Source organism: Prionailurus bengalensis, chromosome A2 (genome assembly GCF_016509475.1).
Source record: "Prionailurus bengalensis isolate Pbe53 chromosome A2, Fcat_Pben_1.1_paternal_pri, whole genome shotgun sequence".
Lineage (NCBI taxonomy): Eukaryota > Metazoa > Chordata > Mammalia > Carnivora > Felidae > Prionailurus > Prionailurus bengalensis.
In genome coordinates, this window is record NC_057348.1 from 59,753,208 (window position 1) to 59,770,263 (window position 17,056).

Sequence of the window (17,056 nt, forward strand, 5' to 3'; positions counted from 1 at the left end):
AGGTCTTTGTATATATATTTTTTAATGTTTATTTATTTTTGAGAGACAGAGACAAAGAGAGAGGGAGACACAGAATCTGAAGCAGGCTTCAGGTTCTGAGCTGTCAGGACAGAGCCTGATGTGGGGCTCAAAACTCATAACCATGAGATCGTGACCTGAGCCAAAGTTGGACACTCAACCAACTGAACCACACAGGCGCCTCGAGATCTTTGTATATTTTGGATAGCAGTCCTTTATCAGATGTGTCTTTGGAAATATTTTCTTTCCCAAACAGTTATTTTCTTTTTAACAAGAATTGTGGAATGGAATTAGTTTCTTAACTATATGTAGAGGATGAGAGTGTCCCACTTCAAACCAACTGAACCAGAATCTTCACAGGTGCACCTGGGCACATGCAGTTTTACAAGCTCAGAGGCAGGGGAGCCATGGAAATGAAGGGGTGACTGGGTGGAGGAGACCAGGAATAGGCAGTTGATAAGGTGGGAAAGGGACGTAAGTATCAAGACTGACTCCCAGTTCTTGGCTTGAACAACTGGTTGCAAAGAGAGGTTGTTTACTGAAATGGAGAACCTGGAGAAGGAACACATCTGGGGAAAGGTTAAGAGTTCAGTGTCAAATATGTTGAATATGAGAGGCTGCAAGGCATCCAAGTGGAGATGCCGAGCAGTCAGAGGAATCATAAATGGATCCAGATCGCAGGCAGATTTAGAGGATGATGTGTCTGAAGATGGCATTTGAAGAGGCGAGCCAGGGTGAGGTCAAGCTGAGGAGACAGTGTGTGTTGAAGAAAGGAGAAGATGGCCTTATTTTAACTTACCTCTTTAAAGACCCTATCTCCAACACAGTCAGATCTGAGGTACTAGAGGTTGACATAATGAATTTTTAGGGCATGCAATTCTGCCCACAGCAGAGAGGGAATAAGCCCCAGGCATGGAGGGTACTAAGTACTTGGGGTGCACAGCCGAGAGGCCTGGCCTAAAGAGGCACGTGTGAGGGGTGGCAGAGCTTGTACCTCACCCTCAGAACCTGCTGGCTGCCCTGACTCCCTCACTGACTCCAACCTGCAGGCTCGCTGGTTGGCCAGAGACTCTCAGACCATCCCGATGTGCGGAAAATTGGGTTCACAGGTTCCACAGAGGTGGGAAAACACATCATGAAAAGGTAGGTGTTGGGGGTACCCCTAGTCACAGTGTGAAGATGTGGACAGTGCTGTGTGTGAGCTTGAGGCAGGTCCAGGCCCAGTGTCTGAGTTTCTGACCAGCCCCTGTGGAGGCCAGTGCAGCTGCTCCATGGAGCATACTCAGACCTGGGGTGTTGGAGGCTCCATGCGATTTGGGGCCCTGAGCATGCATGGCCACTTGGGACAGAGCTGCTCTGAATTGAGATGGGCTTCAAGTGTCAAAGGCCCCCTGGATTTTGAAAACTTAGTGCCCAAAGTAGCTCATTAATAACTTTATATTGATGGCAGTTTGAAATAATTTATGAATTGGGTTAAATACATTTAAATTAATTTCATTGGTTTCTTCTTAGTGTTTCTTTTAAAACTAAAAGGAATTTACTTTTGTTTTTTAGTGGTTAGTAAAAAAAAAAAATTCTCTTACATTTGTGGCTGGTCTTTGAGGCTTTTGTTCTATTCTATTGGACAGCCCTGTTCTAGAACATCCTTTTGTCTCTTTTTCCCGGGACTTGCCTCAAACCACCTGGGTTTCTATGCCCTGGCTCTGTTAATAATTCATGATAGGACCAGGGCCAAGCCCTGACCCTCCGGGCCTCAATTTCCCCACCAGTTGAGTTTGCATGCTCCGAGGTGCTGGTTTGTGCAAACAACAAGCTTGGGGCTACAGACAGGGCTGGACTGCAGCACAGTACCTCATAGCTCTGGCTGTCCCAAGACAAACACTGGATGCCCCAGCACGACCCCACTGAAGCTGAATTCTGGGGATGGGTTTCAGGCATGTGTATTTGAGTAATAGTTACAAATAGAGAGGAGCTGGAGTTTTTGTTGGACATAGTGATGCCTTTCTCTGAGGTCACATGACCACCCACCACTGCCTGTGCTGTAAGACTCGTGTGTGAGACCTTCCAGAGCAGTCCAACTACGACATGACAATTACACGGGAGAAAGGCTTCTCTTGTGTTAAAACACCACCTTATTGTAGCCCCCAGTGCAGAGCAGTGTTCTTTTTCCCTGGGACACTTCTGTAGCCCATGACCCTGCTCTCCAGGGGCCTCTCTGTGCCCCCACAAGATGGGGTTCTCACCCCTTGGCCCCACACATGCTCTCTGTGGGGCAGGGTGCATCCTGGGCCCTGGTGCCTTCCTTAAGTGGGCACCATGTTTATGAGGATCACAGCAGCTTTACATGGCATCCTTTTCTGGGCCAGGAGCCACAGCCAATGTGGCTGGTAGAGTGTATCTTTAGGGTCAGTGGAGACTGACATCACAGCCTGTGAATGGGTCCAGGAAGAGCAACTCTGAAGTGTTTTGAGTGCAGCAGAGCAAGCCTCAGCATTGAAGAGAGGGAGGCTGGTGGTGGTGCAGGACTGATAGTTGGGGTGCAGATGGATGGATGCGGGAGTGGGGGCAGGGGCTAACTGCAAGTAGTCACAGCAGTTGATTTACAAGTAAATCAGCTGGTCTTCCCAATGCTGTGTAGGCGATAGTCCTATGTAAGCACATATGTGCTAGGGTGAGTGAGGGCTCAGTAAATGTCAGCTCTGAGGACTTCAGGGCAGGAGGGCTTGGGTGGGTGTCCTGTGCCTCAGGGACTGCCATCTTCTGAGGACATTCCAAGAATACCCTGAGGCTGGTGCCTGAGATGAGAGCCTTCTTCCTGGGTAAGTCCTGAGCGAGGAGACCCCCCCACCACTCCCACCCTGTGCCATGCTTGTGTTTCACTGGCCCACTCCTGTGAGTGTCCCTTTGAGGACAGTATCAGTAAGTCCACTTTGTGCCCACTGATATAGCATGCGAAGGACCCCCAACTTCTCTCTGTTTGCACCTGTCACTAAACATCCAAGGGAACAAAGGCCCTATGGCACTGTAGCCACCCCAACGGGGGAATGGTTCTGTGTTTGGTTTATTCATTGGATAGACACAGCTGCATGACCAGACACATGCCTGTCCACCCTGGTGGGGCTTATTCTCTGATGGGCAGGGTCAGACACAAATACTCCACACAGCAAAGCACATCAGGCACAGAGCTCAGGAGCATGCAATTTATAGGGAGCAACCAGGGCAGGCACCCCAGCAAGGGGACATTGGAGCAGAGGCCAGAAGGAAGTGATGAACCAAGTTCAAGGATATGTGAAGCAGGAAGGGTCCTGAGGGGGCTGTGAGAGCAAAGACCCCACTGTGGGCATAGCCTGGGTGTGGAGGAGGAGGAAGGCAGTGGTGTGGAGAGAGGAGTGAGGCAGGGAGAGCAGATGAGTGTGGGAGTGGGGAGAAGCCCCCTCTGACCCTCTTCTTGCTCTTTGAGTACAGCATGCTTTGGAGCTTCCCTCGGCTCCTCCACCTGGAGCCCCTGTGTCCCCATCTCCCAGGGACTCAGCCCTACCAACCTATGTCCCTTTCAGCTGCGCCCTGAGTAACGTGAAGAAGGTCTCCCTGGAGCTGGGCGGGAAGTCGCCCCTCATCATCTTTGCTGACTGTGACCTCAGCAAGGCTGTGCAGATGGTGAGGGCCGGCCTGAGGGGGGAGGGGGTGGACATGGGGTGCCCATCGCTGATTCCACAAACTCACAAAATTGGCCTAGACTGGCAGGAAGGGGCCTAGGCGACAAAGAATTCCATATGCCTTCCAGAAAAACAAACTTCCCGAGAAGTTTCATAACTGTCAGGATTTGAAATCAGCTTCACCGAATGGGAAATGTTAGCCATGTTCCCATCTGTTCTGGTCAGCATGAAAACCTTTCCTTTTTGCTATGTCTGTTTGCCCAGTTCCACCACTGACTCATTGGGCAGCCTCAGGCAAGTTACTTAACTTTTCTGGCCCTGCGTTCTCACCTGTATCATGGGGAGAATACACCTATGGTTGTTATAGCGATTCAACATGCTAGTAAGTCTGAAGGGCTTAGAAGATGTAGCAGGTGCTGTGTGTCAGTTGTCCTTATGTTCGTATTGTCACTCATTGTTATGCCTCAGTCCCCCTCTCCACACTTTGGGAGCAAGCCAGTAAGGCCACGTTCAACCATGTGCCCAAATATGCCCCATTCTGTCTAAGTGTCAAGGTGTCTTGAAGCACAATGTGACACCCAGCATGGACAGGAAAGAGAGTACAGCCTCAGGGAAGCTGAGGGAGACAAGTACATCAGCCCAAGGGTCTTGACCCTGGTGCCAAGGCCACTGCTGCAGGGCCAGCGGCCCAGACCATGTCATTGGGCAGTGCAATCCCAGCTGCCATGAGAGCTGAGCTTGACCCAGAGCAGTCAGGCTCACCCTCCTCCCCTGGCCCCCCACATAGGGCTCCCCAGGTCCAAAATACAGGCTCCCTTGAGCCACTGAGGGCAGTCATTCTGGACCCCTGCCAGGAGTTCTCTCAGGCCTGAGCTGGCACCTTGTCCCTCAAAGACATGGGGCTGCTGCCTGCTCCAAGCTAACAGACCCTCCAGGCTCAGCCACAAGAGGGTGAGTTCTGACCCCTCCTGTATCACCCCAGGGAGCATGCCTGTATACAGGGTCTCCAGGCTCACTCCCCGACTCCCACTTGTGCTCCACTCTCTGCAGTGTGGACACAGGTGTCCCCAGGGGATGGGACTCATCTCTCCTCTTGAGGTGACTGAGGAATGAGTGGAGCCTGTATGCCCAGCACTGGCTGGGTCTGGCCCACCATCCCATCAAAGGTCAAGACATACACATTCTTCCCCTTCCTTATAGGAAGGGGGTACCTGGGGCCGATGGGATGTGGGGGGATGGTGCCTTGGGAGAGGTTGTAAGCCAGCATCTTTATCCATTCTCTGAAGGGGATGAGCTCTGTCTTCTTCAACAAAGGTGAGAACTGCATTGCGGCGGGCCGGCTCTTCATAGAGGACTCGATCCACGACCACTTTGTGCAGAAGGTGGTAAGTTATGCTGAAGAGTCCTCACCAGGAAGACTTGGGCTGCAGGGGGTTGGGGACAGGGAGACAGGGCTGGGCCAGGTGGAGTCGGGCACTGTTCATCTGAGCAAGGAAACCCTCAGGCAAAGCCATATCATTTTTACTGGTTTTTATTGTTTCAGCAAGAAATAGCAACCCTGCAGCTCACACTGGCATAACCAGAAAGGGCCTGTGCTAGGGCACGTCTGCAGCAGTGAAGCCTGAGCCAGGAATTCAGGTGCATGTGGCTTACTAAGGATGAGCTCTCAGGTGAAGACTAAGAGGTGAGAGGGACTAGGAGAGGACAGAGACAGGACATGGTCTCAAGTGACATCCAGCCCTAGCCTGACCCACATGTAGGAGCTCTGGAGCAAGAAGGACAGCTCTTAGGTGTACCCCTGGGTCAAGGGGCCAGGCTTTTATCCCCTCTCAACAGTTGTTGGCTGTGAGTGTTCATGGACTAGAGGAGTTCTCCCTGGGACCTGGGACCATCAGCAACCACTTCTCATGGCTGCTGTGGGATGGGTGCCCACAGAGGCATGGCGCTGATAGCATAGAACCAGAGGGAAAGTCACCCTGTCCCCACTGACTCTGTTAGAAAAGGCTGTGGGGGAGGATGTTGGTTGGCATGACTGGGTCCCAGGTCCATCTCTGGTCCATTTAGTGATTGCAGGACCCACAGGGCTCTGGTTGGCTCAGCTTCAGCCAAGAGCCCTTCCCCACATCCTGGAAAGGAGAGTCTGATCACAGTGGGTAAGGGAGGGGATGCTGGAACACAACACCTGTGTGCAGATTTAAACACACTGTACGAAGCCAGGAAAAAAGAGAGAGCAGGACTGAGACAAGGCAGGACAGGTGTTCAGAAGGAGTTCTGGAGAAGGTCTTTTGTTTTAGAGAGAGAGAGTGCATGTGCACTTCTGTGGGAGAGGCACAGACAGAGAGAGAGAGAATCCCAAGCAGGCTCCATGCTGTCAGTGTAAAGCCCAACATGGGGCTCGATCCCACAAACAGCGAGATCACTACCTGGTTCGAAACTGAAAGTTGGACACTTAACCCACTGAATCACCCAGGTGTCCCTGGAGGGGGTCTTGCATAATGGGTAAAAATATGAAAGGCAGGGAGGAAAGGAGCAGACCTTCTAGAAAAGGGAGTGTAACAGCTTTTTCCATGTCATAAGCTAGTCCCCAAACTTGATGGCTTTGGTAAATGCTGTTCGTGCAGTCATAGTCCTGTGGGTTGGCACCGTGGGCACCAACCCAGGTTCACCTGAGGTTGGCTCGTGCATCTGTGGCCGGCAGGAGCACTGGTGGCTGCACTGGGGAGGCTCATCTTTGACCTTGTGTTGCTTCCTCTCACAGTGTGTGCTCGGGCACATGCGGGGCCAGTGGCAGGATTCCCAAGAGTGAGAGCAGGAGTTGAGAGCCCTCTTGGATCTCTCAAAGGTTGTTCGTGCCACATTCTACCTGCCAAAGCAAGTCACAGGCCACCCCAGTTTGAAAGGGTGGGAAACCAGCTCCACCCCAATGGGAAGTGCATACAGTGGGTGTATAACCCACTGTAGTTTGGGAGCTGGGCAGCCTGGTTGAGCAAGTCCTTCGCTGTGACACGCCCAGCACAGGAATAGCTGAACCTGGGACACGGATGGGGAATCATGATGGAGGGGGCGTCTCACTGAGTGGATGTGGTTATGGGGAGTACAACCCTTCTGGAGTCTGCAAGAGAGTTATGGAACCCCCGCAGGATGAGGTCAGGGGTCAGAATCCCAGGATAACTGTCAGGATCATCTCAGTTCCCAAATATAGCAAGGGAGATGTGCACTCAGGACACTCAGCACTGTTGCTCTTGGAGTCTTAGGAAGATTGGGTGGAGGGTGGCCAAGTGAGAGCAGAGAAGGGGAGCAAAGCAGGAGATGGGGACCCCCTTCAGCACAGAGAAGGGGTTCTTGGTGAAAGGGCAGAGGGTGTTCCTTGGGGACTTGAGTGTCTGCTGCATCTGATTAGGCCTGTCTGGAGTGTGTGCGCAGAGCCTGAATGGAGGAGTGAGACAGCCCTCGCCTCAGAGGTAGAGGAGATGGCCAGTCAGGCCTGACCTTGATGCAGCCACAGGGAGGGTGTAGATGACCTTGTTTGATTTTAGGAAACCAAGGAAGGAGCCTGGAGAGAGAAAAATGGAAGGGGTGGATCCTAGCCTGGAGCCCAGAAGTTCTGATGTCTACATTCCACTGGTTATGCCACCTGAGTTCTTTTCCATAGCACAGCATCCCATACTCAGAGGCTTTTATGACTCTCTGCATTCAGCCCCAGAATCCAGCAGACACCACCTGGCACATCCTTTGTGGAGACCCAGACCTGCGTCTCCAGGCAGCAAAGACTTTTGTGTTGGCTGAGGCAACAGGGAAGGCTTCCTGGAAGGAGGAGACCCTGAAGCTGGGCCCTGAAGCAGGCAGAAGTGGGAGCAGGAGTTGGGTGGACTCAAGGCCCAGGCCCCTCTGCTCTATTCTTACCACCGGGGCATTGCAGCAGGACTGGTGTTCCCTGGCCCCATCCCCATCCCCATCCCATGTTCTGGAATCCCCAGACAAATGTTCTTTCAGCTTCTTGGCCTGTGAAGCTGGGCACAGGACCAGTGTAGAGACACACTCTGTTGACACCACCCCCAACCCCATGTCCGGCCCTCACCCATATCCCTGGACACCTCTGTTTTCCCAGCTCATCTGATGCTACACTCAGGTCTCCTTGCACATAGGATACATCTTGGGTTTCAGCTTGGAAGGCAGGTTTGGAACCAGAATATGGAACATCCTGAGGGTGTGTGGAATTTCTTCAGGGGCCAGTGGCTGGAGGCCAAATGCAAAAATGTCAGTGGGTCAGGTTTGGAGCATTGCCAGGAACTTGGGCACCTGAGCAGGACCTGACTGGGAGAACTTTCCACAGGTAGAAGAGGTGAAGAGGATGAAGATCGGTAACCCTTTAGACCGCGACACCAACCATGGGCCGCAGAACCACCAAGCCCACCTACGGAAGCTAATAGAGTACTGCCAGCGTGGCGTGGAGGAAGGGGCCACGTTGGTCTGTGGTGGGAGTCAAGTCCCTCGGCCAGGTCAGTCAGAGCACTCCACTTGGGTGAACTGAAAGGCCAGTAGCGTGGCCTCTGGTTTCCTGTCTACTTCTAATTGGAGGCATGTGAAGGCCATGGTTAGGCTCCCAGGCCTCAGGGCCCATCTGTGACACTGGATGCCATGGCCTTGGCTATCTGGACACCTGCCAGACCAGGCATGGTGCTGGCAAGGTGAAGACAGCAAAGCTGAAATCCAGTCAGTGCTGGTTTAATGTGTATCATAGTGGACTTTAATTTGCCATAAACCTCTGTGCATCCTTGAAATTCTCTCTTCCTATGGATTCCATGGCACTGGCTTTCATGGCTTTCTATCTTTGGCATTACTTCTCAGTGGCCACTCTTCACTGAACCTCCCTCACCACCTGTCCCTTAAATGGAGGTATGCTCAAGTCTCTCCTGAGCTTGGCGTGTTGCTTATGGCAGACACTTTCCCTGGAGGATCTCACCCCCTGCAGTGGCTCGTACCCTCCCAAATATCTGTCTCCAAGCTCCTCCTCATCCAGAAATCCTGCCCACCTGGACACCTCCACCTGTATGTCCACAGCCCCTTTGAACTGAATGGGTACCGAATCCGTCACATCTGAGTTCCCCCAGCCCCAACCTGACCCAGGCATACACCTGCCTCTCTGGAATCTTCCATCTGATCAAGTCACTGGAGCCAGAGGAGCAGGAGCTGCAGCATGGACTATTTGAACTGCTTCCTTGTTAGACTGCCTGCTACATGGGGAAAGACACTGTGTCTGTCTCTGTCTACACCCTTAGGTCCTTCATGCCAGCACTGAGACTCATATGAAACCTGAGTTAATTTAATGGAATGAAGGAGGGAAGGAAACAATGAATATTAGACTCCTCTCTTTTCTTGACCCTCTACTCTAAATTAACTGCCTGATTCTCTTAAATTAAAAACCTTTCTTGCCTGCCCTGCATCCCTCCTACCATCCTGCCAACTCTCCACAGCTTGTCCTGCCTGGACCATCATGTCTGCTTCCTGAGGAACCTCTTGAGCCATGCTAACCCTTCACTCATGTAGCTGCCAGAAGTCTGCTTATATCTTCCCCAACATTGGACCAATTTCTACAGGGACCCATCCCCCTGCAGTGACAAGCTCAATCTCCTCACTTCATACACAGGGTCTTCCATGATCTGTTTCTAACTTGCTTGCCCATGACACATGCTCCAGCCATTTTTTATTCTCTCTGAATACATCTCACCTTTTCTTGCTCCCTGTGCATTTGCTGCTCCTCTGATGAGCAACCAGCTCCCATTTCACCACCTGGTGAATACACCAACCAGCTCAAATAACAGCCAGACCCAGACCATATGTGCTCCTGTGTCACAGCTGCTCCCTGGCATCTTCTATAGTGACAATTGTATAGCCACTGACTGCCACTCTCTGCAGAGTTCAGAGGCTGATTGGAGAGAGTGAACTGAAGGCATGATTTGCAGAGCAGTGAGGGAAGGGAGTGCATTTCCTCGAAACCAGGAACAGCGGGGATCCACCATCACCACCCCCTGGCCTGAGGGCCAAGAGGAGGGCATAGAATTCCTGGTATCTGGTGAGGGGTAGAGCTATGGGGTACAAACTCTACTAGAAGCCAGAAGATGAGGGAGCGTGGGCATACAGTCCCCCTCATGGGGCCCAGAAGGGCAGAGAAGAGTATGAAGGAACAGGAAAGGGACAGAGCCTGGCCAGCCCAGAGCCTCCAGCACCTGATGGGCAACAGTTCGTTTGCAGATTGAGTGAATACAGGCCACACACCACATGAGCCAATATGTGTTCATACCTAACTTTTAAAAAGAGTATTTATTTTTGAGAAAGAGAGAGAGGGAGAGAGAGACAGTGTGAGTGGGGGAGGGGCAGAGAGAGAGGAGACATGGAATCCGAAGCAGGCTCCAGGCTCTGAGCTGTCAGCACAGAGCCGGACACAGGGCTCGAATTCATGAACCACGACATCATGACCTGAGCCAAAGTTGGATGCCTAACCGACTGAGCCACCTAGGCACCCCTCATACCTAACTTTGGTTTTAAAAATTGTAATTAATGTTACAATATAATTTACAAATGTGTGAAAAATATGGAATATCTTATTTAAGCTACTTTAAATTTTTTTTTAATTTTTTTTTAATGTTTATTTATTTTTGAGACAGAGAGAGACAGAGCATGAACGGGGGAGGGTCAGAGAGAGAGGGAGACACAGAATCTGAAACAGGCTCCAGGCTCTGAGCGGTCAGCACAGAGTCCCACGCGGGGCTCGAACTCACAGACCGTGAGATCGTGACCTGAGCCGAAGTCAGCCGCTTAACCGACTGAGCCACCCGGGTGCCCCTTAAGTTACTTTTAAAGTTAATTTCTTTTTGTTTTTCTAAAAACCAGAAAGAGAAAATTTCACGTCTCTCAATTTTCCCTAGTGAGGCTAAATGAAATCTCAGTCAGGTAGGGTCTCAGGGCCCCTGCACTCTGTTTCTAGAGGAGAAATAGAGGAAGCATTTCTGCGGTCAGAGGTGGTTCCACCTAGAACCAGGGCCTGTAGGGGCGGCAGTCTGGATGGGAGTAGGTGGTGGGCATGTGTTGACAGGAGAGCAGGAGGCACTTGCCTCTGTGCCTGGGGCATCAGCACCCACACTGAGGTGTCTGGAAGGAGATGGGAAGCAGTTCTGGGAGATCCTGTCTATCAGAACTCGTGTCCGACCTCCCCCTACTCAACCTACTCCACAGGGACTGATGGAGAGCCACATGAAGGGCTATACTAGGTACAGAATCGCTGTTCTATCACAGACCAACACTGAGCATTAGCCTCATTTTCCTCAGCAACGTTTAGTTGAAAGAGTTGTGATAATCCCATGGACTCATATTCCTGAGGCAGGAAAGGCACCCACAGCATGTGGTCTTCACCACACAGGTGTCACAAATTGCAGTGCCAGAGTGGGAATGTGTGCATGGTGGCCAACAGGACCAGGTCTGGCCTGGGAGAGGACCACCCACCTACACACCATGGACCTCTGTCTCCCCCTTAGGTTTCTTCTTCGAGCCAACTGTTTTCACGGATGTGGAGGACCACATGTTCATAGCCAAGGAGGAGTCCTTTGGGCCCATCATGATCATCTCTCGGTTTGCTGATGGGTAGTGTGCCCTGCTTATGTCTCTTGAGAACCGGATCCTCTTCCATGCTTTACTGGGTTCTTTCCTTGAGCTTTGTGGGTGGCGGGTGTGGCCAGAAGGAGAATTCAGGTGGGGTGGAGGCTAAGGATGAAGCCTAGCCTAGTCTTCCCAGTCCTTGTCAACCACTGAAGTTAGGAGAGTCCCAGGAGGTCCAGGAGGGCTGGGTCCAACTGAGAGCATCCACTTCATCTCTCTGATGCCTCTCACAGCCTGCTGGTCCTGTTCCCATTATCCACTGCTGTGTAAGAAACCATCCCAAACCCCAGTGGCTTGGAATAACAAGTTACTTATTTCACTTGTGAATCTTCAATTTGGTCAACATTCGATGGGACTGGCCATCTCTACCTCCATGTCAGGGCCTCCCCTTAGGCTTTCCGTGGCATGGCAGTTGCTGCTTGGCACCTCACTCACCCAAAGAGGGCCAGTGGAAGATGTAAGCCTCCTCAAGAACCATCAGTCAGCCTCAGGCACCCTGGAACTTCACTTTCCCCTCTCCTATTGGTCCAGCAAGTCATCAAGGCCAGGAGGGGAATAGGGACTGGCCATAATTGCTTTACCACAGGTTCTTTTCCTGACTATTATTTTTCAAAGTAGCACCTCTGAGCAGATTCTAGAATGGCACCTCATCCTCAATACACCATACTTCCAGCTGTCAAAAAATTATCAAAATTATCTTCACATGCTGTGTTAGAATGAGACACTTTTCTGCCATCTACCAAGCAAATATTGTGCTGAATCTTCAAGCCTATAATGTCTGTGGTGGGGACGCCCCCAGGGCAGCTCCATGAGGAATGCCTGACAGGTGTGGCTTGAGCCTGTCCCACTCTCTGGGCTCCTATCCCCTGGTCTATAAAGTGAGGGGTTCACCCATGATGACCAGAATGGTCTGACTTTACTCTGCCTCCTCCCTGTCATTCTTTCCTCTTCTCTCAGCTGCCCTATCTCCTCCATACTTGCTGTCGGCCCAGCATGATTTCTCAGAGGGTCCTGCATGATATGGGAAGCTTGGAGTGGGTGGCACCTCCCCTTGGAGGAGGGGGGTAGGTCTCCCTGCATCCCATGCCTCAGGTGGCCCCATGACCTTCTTCACAGAGTTCTTCCTGGGTTTTCCCCGCAGTGACGTGGACACCGTGCTGTCTCGGGCCAATGCGACAGAATTTGGCCTGGCTTCTGGCGTCTTCACCAGGGACATCAACAAGGCCCTGTATGTTAGCGACAAGCTGGGGGCAGGCACCGTGTTTGTCAACACATACAACAAGACCGACGTGGCCGCTCCCTTCGGAGGGTTCAAGCAGTCCGGCTTTGGCAAAGACCTTGGTAACCTAATCCTGAACACCTGTAAGGCCTCTTGGCCCCCGCCCGCCCAGTCCTGGGGGCCAGGGGTGTAGCACTGACAAGATGGCTGCCAGTGCTCGCCTCTTACCAAGAGGGGACAGGCGATAATTCAGGCGGTATGCAAGATCCTGCTAGAAAGTGAGGACTGCAGGAAGCAGACAAGACAGAGTGATCTGGCCAGGAGACTGGGAAGGTGACTTTAGCGGGGACCAGGGTGGGCCTTTCCCAGGAGGAGGTGCCTGCACTGAGACACCAGTGTCTGGAAGAGGCAGAATAAAGACCTGAGGGTGTGTGCTCCTGGCAGAGGGGATAGCAGGTCTTGAGAGACCAGCTTTGGTCTTGGAGCTGCAGAGAAGGGCCTGAGTTCAGGGACAGGAAGGCCGGAGGAGAAGAGGCTAGGGAGGCTGGCAGGGGCCAGAGAGCAGTGTCCTGGTGGCCATGGTCAGAGCATCATCCACAGAAATAGGGGAAGCCATGGAGGCTGAGTATGGAGGCCTATGGGGCGGTGTGAGTCCCCAGTGTAGAGACAATGTCACCCAAGCAAGTAGCCACATACAACCCGCCTGGCCTGCCAGGAGAAGTGGAGATCTGGTCTGGCACTCCTCTTTCCCTGGGCTGTTGCATGATTTAGGATGAGTGCCACTCTCCCCATCCTGGCACTATGGAGTCTAGCAGTTGAAGACTGGTTCCAGTTGGGGATTCTACCTCTGAGGCCCAGCCGTGGTGAGGGGGGCAAGGCGTGGGAGAGCAGCTGTCTCCCAACACTCCATATCTGAACCCAGCTCAGGATCCTCAGGGAGGTGGTTGCTATTTTGTTTTCTCTCCCACCCCTCCATCCATCCTTCACATGCTGTGGGAAACCCCAAAGGTGCTGGTTAAAGGGACCCCAACAACATCCCCCAAAGCCTGGTACCACACTGTGCACACAGAGGTGGGACTCGCTCACATGAACGTGCACAGGTGTGATGTTGGACAGTCCTGCTCCATTTGTCCTTATCTGCCACCTCTTCCCACCTCCTCTTCTTGGTGTCCTCCATGGAAATATGCAAGGGCTATTGTCATCCAGGAGACTGTGGGTGCCAAGTCTCCAGGGTCTAATCTCTGGCACTTAAGGTTATGCCCCCCGAGCTCCTCAAGCTCATCCTCTCTGCTGCCACCTCATCCCCAGTGTCCTGTGCACATAAACCAGGCATCCCCAATAGCCCATTGAGGCTGAGCCAAGAGAACTCAGCAGGCCCTGTCTGGTGAAGTGTGGCTCCTGGAGCTAACCTTAGTGGGTGGGGGAGGTGTCAGGCAACCACAGACCCAACATACTGGTCATGGGGCCAGACATACAGCTGCAGAACACAGCCAGCTTCTGGGTGCCTGTGAGTTCCCTTTCCTAGTAACGGCATGACCTGGAATTAGCTGGGGGGCAGCAGTGGGGACAGGCACCTCTGGTTAGTAAGGGCCCCAAAAGAGCCTCTTGGCTGCCCTCTGGCTGATGGGGCTGCCATCCCTCGAGAGGAGGTAGTCAGAGGAGGGAAGTTTCTGGAACATTTGCCCCAGATTGGTCTGTACTCTGATGCCTGTGGTGGAATCCTCACCTCCCCCTATCCACCCAACTTATTCCTGACCCCCCAGGGCCTCAGCTTCTCATCTGTAACTGGGGCTGAGCCTAAGCTGACCCCACATGGTTGCTGCATGGATCTGTGTGACAACAGGGGTGCAGTGCTCAGAACAGTGTCAGGCCTGCTGTAGGGGCTGCTGTGAGGATGTTTCCCAATGGCACATGGTGTCTTGCAGGAGAGGAGGCCCTGAACGAGTACCTGCGGGTCAAGACAGTTACTTTTGAGTACTGAAGAAAGATGTCCTGAGAGAATGCCCCACTCTCTACGATGTGTCCTCGCCCTGCACAACCGGGCCTGCCCTCTCAAGGGGAGGCCTAGGCTGCTCCCCCAGAGGTCTCATGCTCTCACCCCCTCCCGAGTGCACAGCACCCCACTTGAGACACTGTTGGAAACCTTCCTGTCCACACTCTCTGTCCCTGCTGGGACAGCCCCACCCTTGCCCAATCACAGTGCCCTTTGGGTGAGAAACTGGCCCCAAGGCGAATAAAGGTTCTGACCAGTGGCAGCAGGACTTCCGTGTCTCTCCACTCCCTCTGTGGGTACCCCTGGTGACCCTGCAAGTCCTGGCACTCGAGTGGCATTGCCCAAGGAAGGTGTCCTGGGGAGAGGTGCTGGAGTAAAAAATGTTCATCAGCTTCAGCCTGAGAAGATGGGTGCTGAGATGAAGCTAGGAGTGTGAGATATTTGTGGCGTGATCCCTGGGAAATGCAGAGCAGAGGAAGAAGGATGGGCAGCAGAAGCGTCGTGCCAGGATGCAGCTGTCTCCCTGTGTTGCAGCAGCCTCCCTGGATGGGACAGGGCCCGGCCTGCCCAGCCCTCCACTTTGTTCACTCTTTTTCCTGTCACCCCGCAGGACTCTGGGGCCCTCCCTTCTGCACTCCCACTCCTGAGGGCACAAACATTACACCTTCACTTACCTGCTGTTGCCCCAGTTTACTCCACATGGCACTCTGCTCGGCATCCCACCCCTCCACACCTACCCGGCTCTGCCCCTCTGAAGTTCCCCTCCTCCCCCTGCAAGTCCTGGCCATGCTGGGAGTGTCCTGGCCCAGCCTCTGCTCATCTGGGAGCATCTTCAGTCCTCCTCCTTTAGCCAAGTCTGTCCCCCAGGACCTATGAAATCTCCCTCCCGCAATGGGAGGTCCCTATGCCTGGCTACCTTCCATGATGGCTTCTCTTCCTTTCAGGACACACTTTTACAGAAGGCCCGTCCAGACTACCCTGGTAACAGTGAGTGGTAATAGTAGTGAGAAGCAGTAGTTCACTGAATACTAACTGGAGGCATGGAGGTTTCCAGGCCCTCACTATGTATTCTCATTTAATCCTTCCATTAGCCCAACTGCTTTTGTCCCCATTTATAAACAAGGAAATTGAGGCAGAGACATTTACTTGCCCAAGGTTACAAGACCACTTGAAATTGCATTCCCTCTAGTTTCTGAGTGAGAAGGACTCTGAAGCCCTTTCTGCCTACAGAGCAATTCACCCCTCTGAGAGCCCCTCAGTATTGAGTTCCTGACTCCCTCCATTGCTGGGGGTCAGGCCCACTTGGATTTGCTCTTTGACAGGCCTTAGCTGCTGTGGTCTGGGGGGAGCAAGTTAATCCACTGGCTACTGCTCCTGTCTTGGGGTGGGGGTCCTCTACCTCCCCATGTCCGCTGTAGCCCAAGCAGGAAGTGGGCTCTTCTATCAACCCCCATGTACCACTGCCAGGAGGCTGTAACTTCTCATAAGGGCTTCTTAGAGGGTCATGAAGAACTGACAACTCTTACTCCATGAGCCAACTCAGAATCCCGAAGCCCAGACCCATAGCCTTGAAGTGTAGGCCCCATGGGAGGCACTTGTATCCATTTCCCACCAGGCTGCTTGCAGCAGGGCCAGCTCACCCCACCACCAGAACTGTGGTCTCAATGCTCGTGCCCACAGAAGGGAAGAAATGTGTTGTTCACCTCAGCCTAAGCCTCTTGGACCCTGTTTCCTCCCTGGGAATTGATCGTGATGATTGATGGCAGAGAACCACTTCTCTGAGAGAAGACCTTCTTCCCCACCCGCTTATTTTAAGTTCGTTTATTTATTTTGAGAGAGGGGGCATGAGTGTGTGAGTGGGGAAGGGGCAGAGAGAGAAGGGATCTTAAACAGAAACAGAAAACCCTAAGCAGGCTACAAGCAGAGCCCAATGTAGGTTTCCATCCCACAAATTGTTGGATCATGAGCCTAAATCAAGAGTCAGATGTTCAACTGGTCTAGCCATTTAGGCATGCTGAGAAGAATTTTCCTGTCCCAAAGGGGTGCAGATCTGCCTTAACACACATCCAACAAGATGAGTCCCTTATCTTCCCCTTTCCCAGGTCCCCTTTGTTTCACCTCAAACAGCCCCAGGGCCAAGGGGGTCCAACTAATGAGCCAGAAGCCTGCCCAGCGTCTGGAGGGGTCAGCCCTGTCTTCCCTGCAAACAGCTCTGCACAGTAGAAGAGCAGGAAACATTTGGAGCACAGACTGATCCAAACCCAAATTGAGCCCAGAAACCTTCTTCTCCCCTCTTTAGACACACACACAGAGCTTGGTTTCAGCCAGGTCGCCCCACTACACTTGCATCTTGACACCTCTGGTTTGAATGTGCACAACTGGGCTCCTACATTTCTACCTTCTCCTCTCTTCAAGAATTCTTCTGAAACTATAAGGTAAGTACTTGAGAAAAACTACCCTGCTTTCCCTTCCTATATACTTCTTTCCTATTGTGTCTCCTTTACATTTACATAGAAC

The 17,056-nt window shown here is 52.5% G+C and overlaps 1 protein-coding gene across 1 annotated transcript in view; it reads left to right on the top strand.

Moving 5' to 3' along the window:
* The window catches only part of ALDH1L1 (aldehyde dehydrogenase 1 family member L1), a 146,789-nt gene extending 131,982 nt beyond the window's left edge, over positions 1-14,807 (top strand). Inside the window, 7 exon segments of the mRNA XM_043588315.1 lie at positions 1,068-1,161; positions 3,576-3,675; positions 4,961-5,059; positions 8,008-8,173; positions 11,207-11,312; positions 12,469-12,668; positions 14,472-14,807. Coding sequence (XP_043444250.1) covers positions 1,068-1,161; positions 3,576-3,675; positions 4,961-5,059; positions 8,008-8,173; positions 11,207-11,312; positions 12,469-12,668; positions 14,472-14,527 — 821 coding nt within the window. The 3' untranslated portion in view covers positions 14,528-14,807.
* Positions 14,808-17,056: the final 2,249 nt, after the last annotated feature.